This window comes from Bombina bombina, chromosome 4 (genome assembly GCF_027579735.1).
Source record: "Bombina bombina isolate aBomBom1 chromosome 4, aBomBom1.pri, whole genome shotgun sequence".
Taxonomy (NCBI): domain Eukaryota; kingdom Metazoa; phylum Chordata; class Amphibia; order Anura; family Bombinatoridae; genus Bombina; species Bombina bombina.
In genome coordinates, this window is record NC_069502.1 from 932,025,354 (window position 1) to 932,048,489 (window position 23,136).

At 38.3% G+C, this 23,136-nt stretch overlaps 1 protein-coding gene across 1 annotated transcript in view; it reads left to right on the forward strand.

The window, feature by feature from the left end:
* The first annotated feature begins 11,901 nt into the window (after positions 1–11,901).
* The window catches only part of C4H1orf198 (chromosome 4 C1orf198 homolog), a 33,993-nt gene continuing 22,758 nt past the window's right edge, over positions 11,902–23,136 (forward strand). Inside the window, exons 1-2 of the mRNA XM_053711898.1 lie at positions 11,902–12,392; positions 18,777–18,827. Coding sequence (XP_053567873.1) covers positions 12,048–12,392; positions 18,777–18,827 — 396 coding nt within the window. The 5' untranslated portion in view covers positions 11,902–12,047. The remainder of the gene's footprint in view (positions 12,393–18,776; positions 18,828–23,136) is intronic.

The window sequence follows — 23,136 nt, forward strand, 5'->3', positions numbered from 1 at the left end:
GGAAGCAGAAATGGAATTATTTGGATACTTGTGATTTGATGATTTTAGGCATAGGTAATAGAAAAGGCTGTAGCTTGAATAAGTTGGTAAATTCATGCAGGAAAACAGTCACAGACCTCTGTTGTTCAGGATCACAACTTCAAAGTTAATGCAAAGCACATTAGTCCTGAGAAGACTTAAAAAGAGACTGAGGGAATCGGGTGCATGAATGATTAATCAGGCAGGCAAGCTGAATTCAAATACTGCCCAAACCAGCTTGAATTGTCAGAAGCAGGGAAGGCAGTCTTAAAGGGACAGAGATATTAGGCTGAGGTATGTTACACTCTGCAACCTAAGGAGAATCTCAAATTGCTTTTTCCCATCTCTAGGGGGAAAAGCCTGCCAGTTACCAGATGCTCAAGAGACACCTGCTTCAAAAATGTATAGGTAAATTCATGTATTCTGTGGCTCAGCAGGCAGTAGTTTATGTGCTGTACATATTTAATTACTTTGATGTTTATTTTCTATTTTTATGTAGCCATTAGCACAAACTGACTACTGTGTCTCAAAGATAAAGATACTTAAAGGGACAGTTTACTCCAGAATTTGTATTGTTTAAAAAGGATAGATAATTCCTTTTATTACCCATTCCTCAGTTTTACATAATCAACATGGTTATATTAAATCACTTTTTACCTCTGTGATTATCTTGTATCTAAACCTCTGCAGACTGCCCCTTTATTTCAGTTCTTTTGACAGACGTGCATTTTAGCCAATCAGTGCTGACTCATAAATAACTCTAAAGGATTGAGCACAATGCTATCTATATGGCACACAATAACTAGCACTGTCTGGCTATGGAAAAACTGTCAAAATGCTCTGAGATAAGAGGCAGCCTTCAAGGGCTTAGAAATTAGCATATGAGCCTACCTAGGTTTAGATTTCAACAAAGAATACCAAGAGCACAAAGCTATAAGCAGAGGTTGTCCCATTGTATAAGCGCCACTAACAAAAGCCATATATAGCTATAAGGACACAGTCCTCAATAAATTAAATAATATCCCAGTGTTGCATATCCAATTTATTAAAACTTGTTGGGTCTGTGCATCCAAACTGTAAAAAAATATTCTCTGAGATAAAGTCACTATTACAAAAATCAAATAAGCATGCTACAAGGATTCATAAAACGCCTGATGCGCATTTCACCATTAGGTTTTTTCAAAGATGCCTGTAAGTGCTACTTTCTTCCTATATGTATGACTTCTAAACAGCATTGAGCACCCCCACTATATTTGTTAAGCACAATAGATTAGCGCTAGCCTTCTAATGTGGATTAAAGTGAAGGTCAATTTTGATGAATTAGTGCCCGGTTTTTAATAAACCTATTAAAAACAAGGGCACTTTAATTCATAAAATTTTACATTTCACTGTTTTCTTCAAAAACTTACCTTTTAATCCTGGCAGCCACTTCAGCACTTCCTCCGCCCGTCCACAAGCAGTCTTCTCGGGTCCAAAATGAGGAATCCGCCTTCCTCCAATCACAGCATTGAATCAGGCCAAGATTCCCCCAGGGGGGAAGCTGTGATTGGAGGAAGCCTGATTCATCATTTCTGATGTCTGCAGAGGCTTCCGACAGCCGGGGGAATCGCTGGAGGTGCTGCAAGGATTAAAAGGCAAGTTTTTGAAGTAAACAGTGAAATGTCAATTTTGATGAATGAAAGTGCCCTTGTTTTTAATAGGTTTATTAAAAACGGTGCACTAATTCATCAAAATGGACCGTCACTTTAAGTGGGTCTAATAGACTTCATAGTCTCATAACAGTTTATATTTAAATATCTATCTGAATCATTAAAGTTTATACACAAAATTCAGAGCAAGTGCTATTGCATTGTCTTTTATTAAGTACTTGTTGATTGTGCAGTTCTATTGTATTTAATGGTCCTTCAAGTAGGTATAGGTATGTGACATTTGAAAAAAAATAATAATAATAATTTAAATGATCTTTTTAAAATACAATTTATGTACTAAAAATATTTAAACTATGTCATTGATGATGTAACTGATAATATCACCTGTGATGTAATTGATTATATTATCGGTGGTGTCATACATGTTGTTGCCAGTTATGTCACTGATGATGTAATTGATTATGCTGTTTATGATGCAACTGTAATACCATTGATGATGTCATTATGATGCAACTGTAATACCAGTGATGATGTCATTATGATGCAACTGTAATATCAGTAATGATGTCAAAAAGCATGGAGTGGGGGGAGTTAAACATGGAGTTCCCCTCCATTTTTCTAACATTTGAGTCAAAATGTAGTAGTTTTGTATACATACCAATTTATAAATACACACATAGGAACTATACTACTGTAATATAGACCACAAAATAGAAAATCATTGCTTTAAGTGCGTTACTGGTAGACATAAAATCTGTCCTCTGTATGTATTGCTAGCAACTAGAAACTGTAAAATCACTTTAAAGAGAAAGAAAGGCCACACTTTAAATGTGCACGGGTACATTTCATTTTTAAAAAGAACTATAAACATTTTGCTGTATACTTTCAAAAGCAAAAAATCTTCTAGTTAGTTATTTCTAGTTCAGCGGCATACACACATATGCTACATATAACTAGAGCATCAGGATTTAAACACTACAGGAGACATTTATCAAAGGTCTGGCGGACCTGATCCGACAGTGTGGATCAGGTCCGCCAGGCCTCGCTGAATGCGGAGGGCAATATGCTTTCCGTATTCAGCATTGCACCAGCAGCTCTTGTGAGCTGCTGGTGCAACGCCGCCCCCTGCAGATTTTCGGACAACCGGCCGCAAGCAGGGAGGTGTCAATCAACCCGATCGTACTCAATCGGGTTGATTTTCGGCGATGTGTGTCCGTCTGCTCAGAGCAGGAGGACAGGATTATGGAGCAGCAGTCTTTAGACCGCTGCTTCATAACTGCTATTTCTGGCGAGCCATCCGGAGCTTGATAAATGGCCCCCCTTCATCTTGAGAGCTGGCAGGGGTGTGTATTGTGTAAATGAAAACTTAATATGTGCCATACCACTACTGACTCTCTGAGAAGGTGTGGCATTTGAATGGTGAACAGGTCACTCCCAGCACATGTTTGGATGCCTCAAAAACAGTCAAATGTATAATAGTAGCATATTTGCTAATGAAAGTATATTGCAAAAATGGTTCTATTTAAAACTGAAATGCACCTGTGCACATTTAAGTTTTCACCTTTCTATCCCTTTAATTTGTTTGTGGCAGCCAATGAGATACAATTACTGCTCAGTTTTGTAAATATGAAGGGTCTAGGCCAGTGATGGCGAACCTTGGCACTCCAGATGTTTCAGAACTACATTTCCCATGATGCTTAGGCACTCTGAAGTCCAGTCGAGCATCATGGGAAATGTAGTTCTGAAACATCTGGAGTGCCAAGGTTCGCCATTACTGGTCTAGGCAGTGCCGGCTCAAGATATTGTGCTTCCTGGGTAGGAGAATGCACTGACACCCCCTTCCCAGTAGTAACATTACTGATTAGCATATCAACCTACTAGGCCTAGCCGCTAAGCCTTTTCACCTGCATGCATCCAATGCTTATGCACTGTTGCATAATAAGTGCAAAGGAAGTTAGGTAAGAGTAAGTACTGTCTTCTTGCATGATGAGGTTATGCTGATGGGAGCCTGTGACTCCCCCCAAGGAGACGAGGACAGGAGTAGTCTGGGTATGACAGTGACTAACTCAGTCACTGAAGTGCTGACCCTTGCCAAGTGCTGCCTGGGTCTATTGGACCCACTTGGTCCCATGGTTGAGCCAGCCCTGGGTCTAGGCCAGGTAAGGCTTAAGACATGCATCCCAACATTTCCAGAAGACTGGGTACTTGTGAGTAGGGATGTGACAGGGATAGGGGCTATAGGCATGTCATGGGCAGGTTTGAGTGTTTGGGAGGAGTTAGGGTGTGTCATGGGCAAAGCTGAGGCAGTCCCTTAAAACTTGGACATTATCCCTCCCTGGCCACAGGCCAGAGACGCTTGGTCTGGAAAGTGAGCAGATCTCCATCGACCTAGAATCTGCAGGACTGTCATGGTTTGGGAACTTTGCTCATTTTCCTGCCCCCAGCTCTATTTCAAGAGGAAAGCGCAATACAAATAAACAAGAATAAACGACAAGGAAGTTGGTTTCTTATTCAAGCTGTTTCTTATTCGTGAAATTCTGTTTCTTATTCATGGAAGTTGGTTTCTTATTCAATTTTTTGTCAGACTGCTTTAAATTGACTTTAAAATAAAAATATAGGTTTTATTAAAATAATAATATGATTCATATAATATAGTTACACAGAGGTGGAATCTCTTTATATAACAATTAGATATACAAACTTGAAAAAAGGGCATACGTTGGCACCACTACAAATATTACTATTTTGAATAAGTAACAGATATTTTCAAAGGGTTAATAACCATTGGGCCACTGATTTCACTATGAATATATACAGGGTAGATCCCTCTCCATGCCATGCAATTGTTTTTAGCCTGGCCCAATGGTGTTTTTGGCACAGAAATTGATGCCAACCCTGGCATAGATAACATAATTCTCATTTTTGTATAAGTAACAGATATTTTCAAAGGGTTAATAACCATTGGGCCACTGATTTCACTATGAATATCTACAGTGTAGATGCCCCTCCATGCCATGCAATTGTTTTTAGCCTGGCCCAATGGTGTTTTTGGCACAGAAATTTATGCCAACCCTGGCATAAGTGACATAATTCTCATTTTTGAATAAATAACAGATATTTTCAAAGGGTTAATAACCATTGGGCCACTGATTTCACTATGAATATATACAGGGCAGATCCCCTTCCATGACATGCAATTGTTTTTAGCCTGGCCCAATTGTGTTTCGGGCACAGAAATTGATGCCAACACTAGCATAGGTGACATAATTCTCATTTTTGAATAAGTAACAGATACTTTCAAAGGGTTAATAACCATTGGGCCACTGATTTCACTATGAATATCTACAGGGTAGATCCCCTCCATGCCATGCAATTGTTTTTAGCCTGGCCCAATGGTGTTTTTGGCACATAAATTGATGCCAACCCTGGCATAGGTGACATAATTCTCATTTTTGAATAAGTAACAGATACTTTCAAAGGGTTAATAACCATTGGGCCACTGATTTAACTATGAATATATACAGGGCAGATCCCCCTCCATGCCATGCAATTTTTTTAGCCTGGCCCAATGGTGTTTTTGGCACATAAATTGATGCCAACCCTGGCATAAGTGACATAATTCTCATTTTTGAATAAGTAACAGATATTTTCAAAGGGTTAATAACCATTGGGCCACTGATTTCACTATGAATATCTACAGGGTAGATGCCCCTCCATGCCATGCAATTGTTTTTAGCCTTGCCCAATGGTGTTTTTGGCACATAAATTGATGCCAACCCTGGCATAAGTGACATAATTCTCATTTTTTAATAAGTAACAGATATTTTCAAAGGGTTAATAACCATTGGGCCACTGATTTCACTATGAATATCTACAGGGTAGATCCCCTTCCATGCCATGCAATTGTTTTTAGCCTGGCCCAATGGTGTTTTTGGCACATAAATTGATGCCAACCCTGGCATAGGTGACATAATTCTCATTTTTGAATAAGTAACAGATACTTTCAAAGGGTTAATAACCATTGGGCCACTGATTTCACTATGAATATCTACAGGGTAGATGCCCCTCCATGCCATGCAATTGTTTTTAGCCTGGCCCAATGGTGTTTTTGGCACAGAAATTTATGCCAACCCTGGCATAGGTGACATATTTCTCGTTTTGAATAAGTAACAGATATTTTCAAAGGGTTAATAACCATTGGGCCACTGATTTCAATATACATATATACAGGTTAGATCTCCCTCCATGACATGCAATTGTTTTTAGCCTGGCCCAATGGTGTTTTGGGCACAGAAATTGATGCCAACACTGGCATAGATAACATAATTCTCATTTTTGAATAAGTAACAGATATTTTCAAAGGTTAATAACCATTGGGCCACTGATTTCAATATACATATATACAGGTTAGATGCCCCTCCATGCCATGCAATTGTTTTTAGCCTGGCCCAATGGTGTTTTTGGCACAGAAATTTATGCCAACCCTGGCATAGGTGACATATTTCTCGTTTTGAATAAGTAACAGATATTTTCAAAGGGTTAATAACCATTGGGCCACTGATTTCACTATGAATATCTACAGGGTAGACCCCCCTCCATGCCATGCAATTGTTTTTAGCCTGGCCCAATGGTGTTTTTGGCACAGAAATTGATGCCAACCCTGGCATAGGTGACATAATTCTCATTTTTGAATAAGTAACAGATATTTTCAAAGGGTTAATAACCATTGGGCCACTGATTTCACTATGAATATCTACAGGGTAGATGCCCATCCATGCCATACAATTGTTTTTAGCCTGGCCCAATGGTGTTTTTGGCACAGAAATTGATGCCAACACTGGCATAGGTGCTCTAATTCTAATTATTAACCCTTTGAAAGTATCTGTTACTTATTCAAAAATGAGAATTATGTCACCTATGCCAGGGTTGGCATCAATTTATGTGCCAAAAACACCATTGGGCCAGGCTAAAAACAATTGCATGGCATGGAGGGGCATATACCCTGTATATATTTATATTGAAATCAGTGGCCCAATGGTTATTAAGCCTTTGAAAATATTTGTTACTTATTCAAAATGAGAAATATGTCACCTATACCAGGGTTGGCATCAATTTCTGTGCCAAAAACACCATTGGGCCAGGCTAAAAACAATTGCATGACATGGAGGGGTATCTAGCCTGTATAAATTCATAGTGAAATTAGTGGCCCAATGGTTATTAACCCTTTGAAAATATCTGTTACTTATTCAAAAATGTGAATTATGTCAGCTATGCCAGTGTTGGCATCAATTTCTGTGCCCGAAACACAATTGGGCCATGGTAAAAACAATTGCATGTCATGAAAGGGGATCTGCCCTGAATATATTCATAGTGAAATCAGTGGCCCAATGGTTATTAACCCTTTGAAAATATCTGTTACTTATTCAAAAATGAGAATGATGTCACCTATGCCAGGATTGGCATCAATTTATTTGCCAAAAACACCATTGGGCCAGGCTAAAAACAATTGCATGGCATGGAGGGGCATCTACCCTGTAGATATTCATAGTGAAATCAGTGGCCCAATGGTTATTAACCCATTGAAAATATCTGTTACTTTTTCAAAAGTTAGAATATCACCTATGCCAGGGTTGGCATCAATTTCTGTGTCCGAAACACAATTGGGCCAGGCTAAAAACAATTGCATGTCATGGAAGGGGATCTGCCCTGTGTATATTCATAGTGAAATCTGTGGCCCAATGGTTATTAACCCTTTGAAAATATCTGTTACTTTTTCAAAATGAGAAATGTCACCTATGCCAGGGTTGGCATCAATTTCTGTGCCAAAAACACCATTGGGCCAGGCTAAAAACAATTGCATGACATGGAGGGGGATCTAGCCTGTATAAATTCATAGTGAAATTAGTGTCCCAATGGTTATTAACCCTTTGAAAATATCTGTTACTTATTCAAAAATGTGAATTATGTCAGCTATGCCAGTGTTGGCATCAATTTCTGTGCCCGAAACACAATTGGGCCAGGCTAAAAACAATTGCATGTCATGGAAGGGGATCTGCCCTGAATATATTCATAGTGAAATCAGTGGCCCAATGGTTATTAACCTTTTGAAAATATCTGTTACTTATTCAAAAATGAGAATGATTTCACCTATGCCAGGGTTGGCATCAATTTATTTGCCAAAAACACCATTGGGCCAGGCTAAAAACAAATGCGTGGCATGGAGAGGGATCTACCCTGTATATATTCATAGTGAAATCAGTGGCCCAATGGTTATTAACCCTTTGAAAATATGTTACTTATTCAAAAATGAGACTTAGAGCACCTATGCCAGTGTTGGCATAAATTTCTGTGCCAAAAACACCATTGGGCCAGGCTAAAAACAATTGCATGACATGGAGGGGGATCTACCCTGTATATATGCATAGTGAAATCAGTGGCCCAATGGTTATTAACCCTTTGAAAATATGTTACTTATTCAAAAATGAGAATTAGAGCGCCTATGCCAGTGTTGACATCAATTTCTGTGCCCAAAACACCATTGGGCCAGGCTAAAAACAATTGCATGTCATGGAGGGAGATCTAACCTGTATATATTTATATTGAAATCAGTGGCCCAATGGTTATTAACCCTTTGAAAATATCTGTTACTTATTCAAAATGAGAAATGTCACCTATGCCAGGGTTGGCATCAATTTCTGTGCCAAAAACACCATTGGGCCAGGCTAAAAACAATTGCATGGCATGGAGGGGGATCTGCCCTGTATATATTCATAATGAAATCAGTGGCCCAATGGTTATTAACCCTTTGAAAGTATCTGTTACTTATTCAAAAATGAGAATTATGTCACCTATGCCAGGGTTGGCATCAATTTATGTGCCAAAAACACCATTGGGCCAGGCTAAAACAATTGCATGGCATGGAGGGGGATCTACCCTGTAGATATTCATAGTGAAATCAGTGGCCCAATGGTTATTAACCCTTTGAAAGTATCTGTTACTTATTCAAAAATGAGAATTATGTTATCTATGCCAGGGTTGGCATCAATTTCTGTGCCCAAAACACCATTGGGCCAGGCTAAAAACAATTGCATGTCATGGAGGGAGATCTAACCTATATATATTTATATTGAAATCAGTGGCCCAATGGTTATTAACCCTTTGAAAATATCTGTTACTTATTCAAAACGAGAAATATGTCACCTATGCCAGGGTTGGCATAAATTTCTGTGCCAAAAACACCATTGGGCCAGGCTAAAAACAATTGCATGACATGGAGGGGGATCTACCCTGTATAAATTCATAGTGAAATCAGTGGCCCAATGGTTATTAACCCTTTGAAAATATCTGTTACTTATTCAAAAATGAGAATTATGTCACCTATGCCAGTGTTGGCATCAATTTCTGTGCCCGAAACACAATTGGGCCAGGCTAAAAACAATTGCATGTCATGGAAGGGGATCTGCCTTGTATATATTCATAGTGAAATCAGTGGCCCAATGGTTATTAACACTTTGAAAATATCTGTTACTTATTCAAAAATGAGAATTATGTCACTTATGCCAGGGTTGGCATCAATTTATGTGCCAAAAACACCATTGGGCCAGGCTAAAAACAATTGCATGGCATGGAGGGGCATCTACCCTGTAGATATTCATAGTGAAATCAGTGGCCCAATGGTTATTAACCCTTTGAAAATATCTGTTACTTATTAAAAAATTAGAATTATGTCACTTATGCCAGGGTTGGCATCAATTTATGTGCCAAAAACACCATTGGGCCAGGCTAAAAACAATTGCATGGCATGGAGGGGCATCTACCCTGTAGATATTCATAGTGAAATCAGTGGCCCAATGGTTATTAACCCTTTGAAAGTATATGTTACTTATTCAAAAATGAGAATTATGTCACCTATGCCAGGGTTGGCATCAATTTATGTGCCAAAAACACCATTGGGCCAGGCTAAAAACAATTGCATGGCATGGAGGGGGATCTACCCTGTAGATATTCATAGTGAAATCAGTGGCCCAATGGTTATTAACCCTTTGAAAGTATCTGTTAGTTATTCAAAAATGAGAATTATGTTATCTATGCCAGGGTTGGCATCAATTTCTGTGCCAAAAACACCATTGGGCCAGGCTAAAAACAATTGCATTGCATGGAGGGGGGTCTACCCTGTAGATATTCATAGTGAAATCAGTGGCCCAATGGTTATTAACCTTTGAAAATATCTGTTACTTATTCAAAAATGAGAATTATGTTATCTATGCCAGTGTTGGCATCAATTTCTGTGCCCAAAACACCATTGGGCCAGGCTAAAAACAATTGCATGTCATGGAGGGAGATCTAACCTGTATATATGTATATTGAAATCAGTGGCCCAATGGTTATTAACCCTTTGAAAATATCTGTTACTTATTCATAACGAGAAATATGTCACCTATGCCAGGGTTGGCATAAATTTCTGTGCCAAAAACACCATTGGGCCAGGCTAAAAACAATTGCATGGCATGGAGGGGCATCTACCCTGTAGATATTCATAGTGAAATCAGTGGCCCAATGGTTATTAACCCTTTGAAAATATCTGTTACTTATTAAAAAATGAGAATTATGTTATCTATGCCAGGGTTGGCATCAATTTCTGTGCCAAAAACACCATTGGGCCAGGCTAAAAACAATTGCATGGCATGGAGGGGGATCTGCCCTGTATATATTCATAATGAAATCATTGGCCCAATGGTTATTAACCCTTTGAAAGTATCTGTTACTTATTCAAAAATGAGAATTATGTCACCTATGCCAGGGTTGGCATCAATTTATGTGCCAAAAACACCATTGGGCCAGGCTAAAAACAATTGCATGGCATGGAGGGAGATCTAACCTATATATATTTATATTGAAATCAGTGTCCCAATGGTTATTAACCCTTTGAAAATATCTGTTACTTATTCAAAACGAGAAATATGTCACCTATGCCAGGGTTGGCATAAATTTCTGTGCCAAAAACACCATTGGGCCAGGCTAAAAACAATTGCATGACATGGAGGGGGATCTACCCTGTATAAATTCATAGTGAAATCAGTGGCCCAATGGTTATTAACCCTTTGAAAATATCTGTTACTTATTCAAAAATGAGAATTATGTCACCTATGCCAGTGTTGGCATCAATTTCTGTGCCCGAAACACAATTGGGCCAGGCTAAAAACAATTGCATGTCATGGAAGGGGATCTGCCCTGTATATATTCATAGTGAAATCAGTGGACCAATGGTTATTAACACTTTGAAAATATCTGTTACTTATTCAAAAATGAGAATTATGTCACTTATGCCAGGGTTGGCATCAATTTATGTGCCAAAAACACCATTGGGCCAGGCTAAAAACAATTGCATGGCATGGAGGGGCATCTACCCTGTAGATATTCATAGTGAAATCAGTGGCCCAATGGTTATTAACCCTTTGAAAATATCTGTTACTTATTCAAAATAGTAATATTTGTAGTGGTGCCAACGTATGCCCTTTTTTCAAGTTTGTATATCTAATTGTTATATAAAAGAGATTCCAACCTCTGTGTAACTATATTATATGAATCATATTATTATTTTAATAAAACCTATATTTTTATTTTAAAGTCAATTTAAAGCAGTCTGACAAAAAATTGAATAAGAAACCAACTTCCATGAATAAGAAACAGAATTTCACGAATAAGAAACAGCTTGAATAAGAAACCAACTTCCTTGTCGTCAAGAATAATAATAAATGAAGAGCTTTAAAGGACCATTGTGTGTGACTCCACCTGCTGCCCATCTTCAGTCACCTGCATTATATATTATCCACTACTTTTCTGGAGGGCAGCTGTCAACCCTATATAGAGGTTAAACCTACAGTAGATAAATTAAAACAATGGGGGGGGGGGATCAATTAACAAACTAGAGCATTAACATTTTATTTGGAGCGCTTTTACTGCCTATTGTTGCTACAGACTTTTGCAGAATTGTATAGCTAGGCTAGGGTATTATTTTCCCATACAAATAAACATAAGGTAGAAGATGCTGTGAAAGCGATATGGTTTTAAGGCTTGATAAAGTATGTTTTATAGTGAGGTAAAAGCGTTAAAAGTAAACAATAGTGGTCACGGAGTGATATAGAAAAGAAGGAAGTACATAAAAGGAAATGTAGGCGTATATGGAGAGGGAGAGGGTGTGGATTCCAGTGTGGAATAGGAAGAGGGATAAAGGAAGTGGTTGTGCATTTTGTTGTCTCACAGAAAGAGGAGGAGAAGCCTAAGAGGAGGGGTACTGAGGGGAATCAGGATCTGAGCTGCCAGTTTAGCCTGAAGCTGCTAGGCAGGTCTCGCACAAGGATCTGAGTGGGAGCTACAATCATGGCCTCTATGGCAGCAGCTATAGCTGCAGCCAGGACCTCATCGATGTGTGTTAACCGGCCCCTTGATGACAAAGAGCGGAATCGCTTTGCGTATTTCTCTTCCCTGAACTCCATGGCCAAGAAGATCATGCAGGACAAGGAGAAAATCCGGCAGCGATACGGACCTGAGTGGGATAAAATGCCTCCCAAGGAGCAGGATGAGGCCATAGACAAAAACATGATGGATCCCCAGCTTCAGACTCGTTATGCCCTGCACCGGGGAGCTACCGAAGCCCAGCCCGTGTCCTGTTACCCTGTGCTCCGGACCCAGACTGGGCAGAAGGTGGTGCACTTCGGGGAGGAGGCAAGTCTTCCTTTTCTTACAGATGTATACATTGTTATGTACTGGCAGCAACAACCGTATAGAAATCTTACATTTGCGCATGGTAAAATCCAGTCCTGTTAGATGTCTAAATTGATATTACATTTCTCATTCTTATGGGGACTTGTGTCATTTTAAGATTGTATTCTTCCAGTAGTAGGTTGATACGCAATACTTTTGGGTATAGCATACATATTTATTGGTTTAATCATATATACAATGTGTTTTATTAGTTATGCTTTTTATAAGCTTTCAGCATTTACTTTAGCACGAAATAATTGTAAGGCAGCCCTGTTTGGAAATTTTAAGGGTTAACTATAGTGCTTCAGAAGATACTTGAAAGGTGTTTGGCATGGCATATAATGGGGCTTTAGGAAATATAAATCTTATATACAAAGGCTGATTTACCTTTAAATCATTTGAACGGCTTCCATTCATATATGATTCACTTATACTGCATTGCCACCTCATACATTGCCTGTATAAATGTCTCTCTTCTGGTGGAGTGCTCATCACATACAGTAAAATAGAAAATAACAATCAAATTACATTGAACGACAAATGGAAACATTAACTGGTGTCACTGCCCTTTTTTTAGGCATATAATCTCACTTTCGTGATATCTATGAGGGATCATGGATAAAGGTCTTACAGAATGTCCGTTGAAAATGACTGACTGTACTAGAAGACTAGAAAGAGCCTCAGTTGACATCTATATCCACCTGTTGCCTTCATGTGATAGAGCCCTTTTATCCAAAACCTGTGTTCAGAACCTACATGTTTTTACCATATTTTATTGTGTATCCAAAACAATGCAATGTGTGCTTGAGTTTTACCCTCCACTGTTAGCAGTCAAAGCATTTATTATATTGCAGTAATTTACTCAAAATGACACCAAATTAGCTTGAAGGGATCTGGGAATGAGAGTGCTTTATGAAGGGAGGCATAAAGGATACATATCATTATTATTATCCTTTTATGCACATTGTATGAACTACTGTACATCTCTAAATCCTTGGTTGCTGCTGTTTAGCATCTAGGAAACACAGTCAGGATAAAGACATTCTTCTCAGAAGAAAACACTTAAAGGAGATGATGAAAAGCTTTAGATGTGGCTAATTAATAATGACCACTAAATGAATAGAATGACATATGTGGTTAGGATTTTTTTTTGTAAGGACAGCCTAATAGTTATTTTCTCCCCACCCTTTTTCCCCTCTCTGAACTGCAATAGGCCAAAGCCACGAGTAACTGGCAAGTTGTCAAATTATATTTATGCTGTTCTGCCAGATTCTATATAGAAGCTTTTTGCAAATTCTGGGAGCCAAAAGTCTTGAGGTTCTCAGATATTTACGCCTGACGCACACATTTTGCTTACTTTTACCCATAAAATATATATATATATATATATATATATATATATATATATATATATATACACACAGTATATGAATGTGTCCCTATATGGCCTCATTGGTGGACATAAGACTTTTAAAAGTCCAAGACCCTGGTCTGCAAAACAGTAAAGCATTTGCTAACAAAATGACCGTTTTAATTAATTTATTAATCCACCCCAACCATTTGTGTGCTGTATAATTGCTAAATATGCTGTGCTTATACAAAAATAGTTTTATGCCCCTTTAAATGATCTGTTCATTCATGGACTCTATGCCTTCATGGGGATATATGTGTATATTTCCTTTTTTGCATTCATAGGGATCTTTGTGTATAGGTTTCCTTTTTAAACAGATTAAAACTAATAGATGTGTGTTTTGTTATGAGTTAGTATTAGTAATATCTATAGGCAGTGTTCTTCCCAGGAACTATTTAACGAGTGCACCACCCAGTTGATTTTCTGGCTAAAATTTTGTCAAATATTAACCTAAAATGAGCTAATATTATAATTATTATTTTTTTGCACAAGTTATCATTAAATACATTTTGTTAAATTATGCAATTTGTGGTTTAGATAGCAGAAAATATTACACTGCCCCCACCCGGCTACTTCGTAATTCCACCTTGTTTGCAAAATTTTCTGTGTAGAACACTGTATATGTATATATGCCACTGCTTAATCAGTAAAAACATTATGGTCTGGATTCACTGCTGTACAGCCACCACATTATTTCATTGAAAAATTGACTCCATCTTCTTTCTAATGGATTGTCTTGCTGGTTCACCTATCAGTCAACCTAGCTTTACTCTTCAACAAATTATATCAAGAGAACAAAGCAAATTTGATAATTGGAAAGTTAATTTTTTAAATCCCAGAAGATTTAATTAAGATTTTACATACTATAAAGGATATGCGCTCATTGGATTTTGACCAAAATAATATTTTTAATGTGACGTCCAGGGACAGGTTGTTTTTTTTTGTGTGTTTTTTTTTCCTCTGACAAAAAGATGTGACACAAACTAAAGAGTATTAAAAAAAATAAATGCTCCTTTCACAAATAGAAAGAAAAAACCCCCACTAGAGATCTATGGTGACTTATAAACATGTACAGCGATGAAGTTCCTCACCACAAGACAGTTGTAAGTAACAGAGTAATCAAGGTTATAGTTTCTCTGCATTCGTAGTCAAACTATTATAAAAAATATTTCCGTGATCCTAATATACAAATATACTCCTGCGCTAGTAATGTTACATGCAGGATCAAAAATGTGTTTCAAGCTGGTTATATATATATATATATATATATATATATATATATATATATATATATATATATATATATATATATATATATATATATATATATATATATATATATCTGCCCATGATATGCCATCATACTGCCTATGAAATAATTAATTTAGCAATTGCGCACATGCTCAGTAGGAGCTGATGCCTCAAAGTGTGTGTAGAAAATTTTGCCAAATTTGATAATGGATGTAAATTGGAAAGATTCTTCAAATTGTTTGCTCTTTCTGAATCACTTTAATTTTGACTTGAGTGTCATTTTTAATATCCCTGCCATATACTCGGTGAAACGCTTGAGTTAATCATTCAGTAGAGCACATGAGTGTGTTCTTCATTCATTAAATAAGTCATAAGACAGAAACCAGCAAAAAAAAATCCATCTTTTCTGCTGCCTTAGGTTTGATGATGACCTTTGGAATGTTATTTCATTTTCCAGTGAAAATAATTTGATCTTTTTAATAATTCCCTGTAAATCGTTAAACTGTTCTAGGAAACAATGTACTTTATTATATCCATTAGATGAAGACCGCATTAAATCCCAAGAGTCTTCTGCTTTATGAAGATTTCCTAGAAACCTTTTTAATTTGCTGTATTGCAAATTTGTTTTATAAATATTTTAACAACTTGTGTGGTGGTGTTTTTTTTTTATTTTATTTTGTCTCAATCTTTATTCACTAAATAGCAAATATGTTTGCATTACAAATGATTATTATTCCTTAATGGGACATTAAAGATCATTGATATAATGCTTTATTTACTGTGTTGCAGAATTATCTTATTGCGCTATTGCTTGCCTATTTGTTTAACCTACGCAGTGCGTTGTACTGGAGCTGATTACAGACACTGAACAAATCATATATGGCATATTTGTGTATCCACCAATCACCAGCTGTGTTATCGACCCTGTACTACTGTTTACTCTCCCCACATGACTCAGATGTGCAGCTATCGCTGCTGATTGAATCATCTGTGGTTTCCGCTTGGGACCAGCAGTGCTCCGCGGGTTCCAAGTTGTACTTCTACTGTGTGTTTAACCCCTGTACAGATTTAGAATGCAGTGATGTAAAATAGCGCATGTGCAGTGCTAGGGTAGCCTTGCCTGACAGGTAGCTTAATCTGTCAGTACATGCCCTGTCTGAATCATGAAAGAAAAATGTTGGGTTCAATATCCCTTTTTAAAAATAAATGAATGTGAAAAACATCCTTTATGAACTCTGCTGTCCTTTCTTTATTGCTAAATAACATTATAGTGGTTAGTAACAGTTTTTGACCCTGTTGCAAACAATTGCACATAGTACTGTCTTGAATTTACTATGTGTTTAACACCCACAAATTGTTCAACTATCATTTTAAATACAGATACAGATAGAACATACAACTTTTAAATGTACTTCTTATCAAATTCTTTGTTTTCTTGTTATCCTTTGTTGAAAAGCAGGAGGGTAAGTTCAAGAGTGTGCACGTGTCTACAGCTATAAATGGCAGTTTTGCAACACTGTTATACATTAGAAAGAGCACTAGAGGGCAGCACTATTTTCTGTCATGTAGAGCCCCAGACTTGTGCATGCTACCTATCTAGATCTATATATACAACAAATAATAACAAGAGAACAAAGCAAATTTGAGAATGGGAGTAAATTGGAAACTTTTTTTTTTTTTTTTTTTAAATTGTATTCTATATCTTAATCATGAAAGAAAAATTGTTGGGTTTCATGTCCCTTTAATAAAAAGACAACACAAAATTACTTTGTGTAAATTGCAAATGAGTAGTAGATTTTATTTCTGACAAACTTCATAGTTATATAGAAACCTAGATTTTGATTGTAGACAAGAACCATAAGCCCAACAAGTCTGCCACAAATATTTTCTAAGTTCTAAGCTCATTTTTGTTTGTCGGATAGACTAATGTTTATCCCAGGCATTCGTGAAGTCCCACACAGTCTAATGGAAGTTTATTCAATGAATTAACCACTCTTTATGTGAAGAAGTGGTTCCGCAAATTAAAGGGACTGGATACCCAATTTTTTTTCTTTTATGATTTAGAAAGTGCATGTAATTTTAAAAAACGTTCTAATTTACTTCTATTGTCTAATTTGCTTTATTCTCTTGATATACTGTGCTGAAAAACATATCTAGATATGCTCAGTAGCTGCTGATTGGTTTACTGTACATAGATGCCTTGTATGATTGGCTCACCCATGTGCATTGCTATTTCTTCAACAAAGGATATCTAAATAATGACGCAAACTAGATAATAGAAGTAAATTGAAATGTTGTTTAAAATAGTATTCTCTACTTGAATCATGAAATACATTTTTTTGGGTTTAGTGTCCCTTTAATGCTGACTGAGCCTTCTACTCTTCAGCTTCATCATGACCCATTGGTCTTTTTCTTAAAAATAATTACAGCCTCGGCTTTACTAAGCCCCTTTAATATACTTGAAAGTTACTTGAAATGTATTTCAAAGATGCATCCATTTTAGCAGCCCCTTGCATCGTGACAGCCAATCACAAGTGCAAATATGTATATAGGGCAAACTTTTGCACATGCTCAGTAGGAGCTGATGCCTCCAGAAATGTATGTGTGTGTATGTATGTATATATATATATATATATATATATATATATATATATATATATATATATATATATATATATATATATATATATATATATATATATATATATATATATATATATATATATATATATATATATATAAAAAAAACTGACTGAACATTTTCATAACGGAAACCAAAACATATATATATATATATATATATATATATTTTTTTTTAAAAAAAAATTTGCATTCTCTATCCGAATCATGAACGTATTTTCATTTTGGCTTTAGTGTCCCTTTAAATACATAGGTAAAGTCCATTTTGGGAGCAGCAAGCCTTGCAGAAAACATTGATTTGCAGCTATGTGCAATTGTCGCTCATGGTTGGTTTATCAGCCATGTTCTTCTTTGGAGCTTCAAATCCTGGGGCTTTCTACTAAATTCCTATTGCCTTTTTAAATTATATGCACATGTGTCTTGACCACTATATGGTAGCCATGTTTGCAACAACAATGTTATACATATAGTTCTGAAGACACGTGCTTGCTCTTGAACCTATCCAAATATGCTTTCATGTTAAGGATCTAAGTCTCATCAAATGATATAATGAGAGAGGTTAATTGATAATAAAAGTAAACTGGAAAGTTGTATTTGATTTGCACTGCAGAAAACTAATGTAAAGTCTAGTTTTAAAAGTTAATACTAAAAAGTTAAAAAATTCAAAGTTTCCACTATAAAATTAAGTCTTGGCACGTTCATTTAACTTCGGGCCTGTCGTAAGTGCTCTCACAGGTCTCCCTGTATTCTCTGACCATTTTAACCCTGCAGATCTCATTGTTTTATCAAATATACTCTGGTTAATTTTGGTCTCAAAATATATCATGCGCTTATACTGATAGAAAAATATATTTATGTGAAACTAGAAGCAAATACAAGTTAATGATGATGCTTTAAAATTCACTTTCCTGCAAGATTCACCATTTCAGAGAGCATCATTACTTTGTATAGGTAGCAGCTTGCCACTAGCTGGGGATTTCAGAGTCCGCTCTTGTTTGTTTATATTTTTACCTGGTATTTATTTTTATTTTTTCCTCCTTTAGGACATAACTTGGCAGGATGAACACTCGGCCCCTTTTTCCTGGGAGACTAGAGTAAGTTGGGGTTTTATTTTTGTTTTATTTTTAAGCCTCATTTATTTAAGGTGTAAAGCCTTTTTAGTGTTTGCCAGTTTAAGATTTCCATTGTTTGTGTTTTTGCCACCTTTAGAGAAAATAGATGCTTCTCTATGGGAGGTGGTAATGCAATATGGGTATTTATAAACACACTTATTGGTGTTTTAAAAATACTGTTTATACCAAGCTACAGTCATTGGGCTAAATCTAGCTCTCCAAGGGTTCTGTGTGGTCATCAGTACCACTGAGCAGAAATCAAACCATCAGTAATCTGTTATCCAAAAAGCAGTTCCACACTTTAGGTAATTTAACCAGTGTATTTGTATCATATGTTGTAAATTTGAGCTGCATATACCATTAAAGGGACAGCCTAGTCCAAAAACATAATTCATGCTTACCTGATAAATTTATTTCTCTTGTGGTGTATCCAGTCCACGGATCATCCATTACTTGTGGGATATTCTCCTTCCCAACAGGAAGTTGCAAGAGGATCACCCACAGCAGAGCTGCTATATAGCTCCTCCCCTAACTGCCATATCCAGTCATTCGACCGAAACTAGCCGAGAAAGGAGAAACCATAGGGTGCAGTGGTGACTGTAGTTTAAAATTTAGACCTGCCTTAAAAGGACAGGGCGGGCCGTGGACTGGATACACCACAAGAGAAATAAATTTATCAGGTAAGCATAAATTATGTTTTCTCTTGTTAGGTGTATCCAGTCCACGGATCATCCATTACTTGTGGGATACCAATACCAAAGCTAAAGTACACGGATGAAGGGAGGGACAAGGCAGGTACTTAAACGGAAGGGACCACTGCCTGTAGAACCTTTCTCCCAAAAATAGCCTCAGAAGAAGCAAAAGTATCAAATTTGTAAAATTTTGAAAAGGTATGAAGCGAAGACCAAGTCACCGCTTTGCAAATCTGTTCAACAGAAGCCTCATTTTTAAAGGCCCAGGTGGAAACCACAGCTCTAGTGGAATGAGCTGTAATCCTTTCAGAGGGCTGCTGTCCAGCAGTCTCATAGGCTAAGCGTATTACGCTCCGAAGCCAAAAAGAAAGAGAGGTTGCCGAAGCCTTTTGACCTCTCCTCTGTCCAGAGTAAACAACAAACAGGGAAGATGTTTGACGAAAATCTTTAGTCGCTTGTAAGTAAAACTTTAAAGCACGGACTACGTCCAAATTATGTAAAAGACATTCCTTCTTTGAAGAAGGATTAGGACACAATGATGGAACAACAATCTCTTGATTGATATTCTTGTTGGAAACTACCTTAGGTAAAAACCCAGGTTTTGTACGCAGAACTACTTTATCTGTATGGAAAATCAGATAAGGAGAATCGCATTGTAAAGCTGATAACTCAGAGACTCTACGAGCCGAGGAAATAGCCATCAAAAACAGAACTTTCCAAGATAAAAGTTTGATATCAATGGAATGAAGGGGTTCAAACGGAACTCCTTGAAGAACCTTAAGAACCAAGTTTAAGCTCCATGGAGGAGCAACAAGTTTAAACACAGGCTTAATTCTAACCAAAGCCTGACAAAATGCCTGGACGTCTGGAACCTCTGCCAGATGCTTGTGCAAAAGGAAAGACAGAGCAGAAATCTGTCTCTTTAAAGAACTAGCTGATAATCCTTTATCCAAACCCTCTTGGAGAAAGGACAATATCCTAGGAATCCTAACCTTACTCCATGAGTAATTCTTGGATTCACACCAACGAAGATATTTGCGCCATATCTTATGGTAGATTTTCCTGGTTACAGGCTTTCGTGCCTGTATTAAGGTATCAATGACTGACTCGGAGAAGCCATGCCTTGATAAAATCAAGCGTTCAATCTCCAGGCAGTCAGTCTCAGAGAAATTAGATTTGGATGATTGAAAGGACCTTGTAGTAGAAGGTCTTGTCTCAGAGGCCAAGGTGGAAAGGATGACATGTCCACCAGGTCTGCATACCAGGTCCTGCGTGGCCACACAGGCGCGATCAAGATCACCGATGCTCTCTCCTGTTTGATTTTGGCAATCAGTCGAGGGAGCAGAGGAAACGGTGGAAACACATAAGCCAGGTTGAAGAACCACGGTGCTGCTAGAGCATCTATCAGCGTCGCTTCTGGGTCCCTGGACCTGGACCCGTAACAAGGAAGCTTGGCGTTCTGGTGAGACGCCATGAGATCCAATTCTGGTGTGCCCCAACGATGAACCAATTGAGCAAACACCTCCGGATGGAGTTCCCACTCCCACGGATGAAAAGTCTGACGACATAGAAAATCCGCCTCCCAGTTCTCTACACCTGGGATATGGATCGCTGATAGATGGCAAGAGTGAGTCTCTACCCAGCGAATTATCTTGGAGACTTCTAACATCGCTAGGGAGCTCCTGGTTCCCCCCTTGATGGTTGATGTAAGCCACAGTCGTGATGTTGTCCGACTGAAATTTGATGAATCTCAGGGTTGCTAACTGAGGCCAAGCTAGAAGAGCATTGAATATTGCTCTTAGATCCAGAATATTTATTGGAAGGAGAGACTCCTCCTGAGTCCACGATCCCTGAGCCTTCAGGGAATTCCAGACTGCACCCCAACCTAGAAGGTTGGCATCTGTTGTTACAATTGTCCAATCTGGCCTGCGAAAGGTCATACCTTTGGACAGATGGACCCGAGATAGCCACCAGAGAAAAGAATCTCTGGTCTCTTGATCCAGATTTAGCAGAGGGGACAAATCTGTGTAATCCCCATTCCACTGACTGAGCACGCATAATTGCAGCGGTCTGAGATGTAGGCGCGCAAATGGCACAATGTCCATCGCCGCTACCATTAAGCCGATCACTTCCATGCACTGAGCCACCGAAGGGCGCGGAATGTAGTGAAGAACACGGCAGGAATTTAGAAGCTTTGATAACCTGGACTCAGTCAGGTAAATTTTCATTTCTACAGAATCTATCAGAGTTCCTAGGAAGGAAACCCTTGTGAGGGGTGATAGAGAACTCTTTCCCTCGTTCACTTTCCACCCATGCGACCTCAGAAATGCCAACACTATGTCCGTATGAGATTTGGAAGTTTGACGCCTGTATCAGGATGTCATCTAGATAAGGGGCTACTGCTATGCCCCGTGGTCTTGGGACCGCCAGAAGAGACCCCAGAACCTTTGTAAAAATTCTTGGGGCTGTAGCTAACCCGAAGGGAAGAGCCACAAACTGGTAATGCCTGTCTAGAAAGGCAAACCTTAGGAACCGATGATGATCCTTTTTGAATCGGTATGTGAAGGTAAGCATCCTTCAAATCCACTGTGGTCATGTACTGACCCTCCTGGATCATAGGTAGGATTGTCCGAATAGTTTCCATTTTGAACGATGGAATTCTGAGGAATTTGTTTAAGATCTTTAGATCCAAAATTGGTCTGAAGGTTCCCTCTTTTTTGGGAACCACAAACAGATTTGAATAAAATCCCTGTCCTTGTTCCATCTGTGGAACTGGATCGATCACTCCCATTATTAGGAGGTCTTGCACACAGCGTAAGAATGCCTCTTTCTTTATCTGGTTTACAGATAATCTCGAAAGGTGAAATCTCCCTTGTGGGGGGGAAGCTTTGAAGTCCAGAAGATATCCCTGAGATATGATCTCCAACGCCCAGGGATCCTGAACATCTCTTGCCCACGCCTGGGCAAAGAGAGAAAGTCTGCCCCCTACTAGATCCGCTGCCAGATAGGGGGCCATTCCTTCATGCTGTCTTAGAGGCAGCAGCAGGCTTTCTGGCCTGCTTGCCTTTGCTCCAGGCCTGGTTAGATTTCCAGGCCGGCTTGGATTGCGCAAAAGTTCCCTCTTGTTTTTTAGCAGAGGAAGCTGATGCTGAACCTGCCTTGAAGTTTCGAAAGGCACGAAAATTAGACTGTTTTACCCTTGATTTGGCCCTGTCCTGGGGAAGGGTATGACCCTTACCTCCAGTAATGTCAGCAATAATTTCCTTCAAACCAGGCCCAAATAGGGTCTGCCCCTTGAAGGGAATGTTAAGTAATTTAGACTTTGAAGTCACGTCAGCTGACCAAGATTTAAGCCATAGCGCCCTACGCGCCTGGATGGCGAATCCAGAATTCTTAGCCGTTAGTTTAGTCAAATGAACAATGGCATCAGAAACAAAAGAATTAGCTAGCTTAAGTTTTCTAAGCTTGTCAAGTATTTCAGTCAATGGAGTAGCTGTCTGAAAGGCCTCTTCCAGAGACTCAAACCAGAACGCTGCAGCAGCAGTGACAGGAGCAATGCATGCAAGGGGCTGCAGGATAAAACCTTGTTGAATAAACAT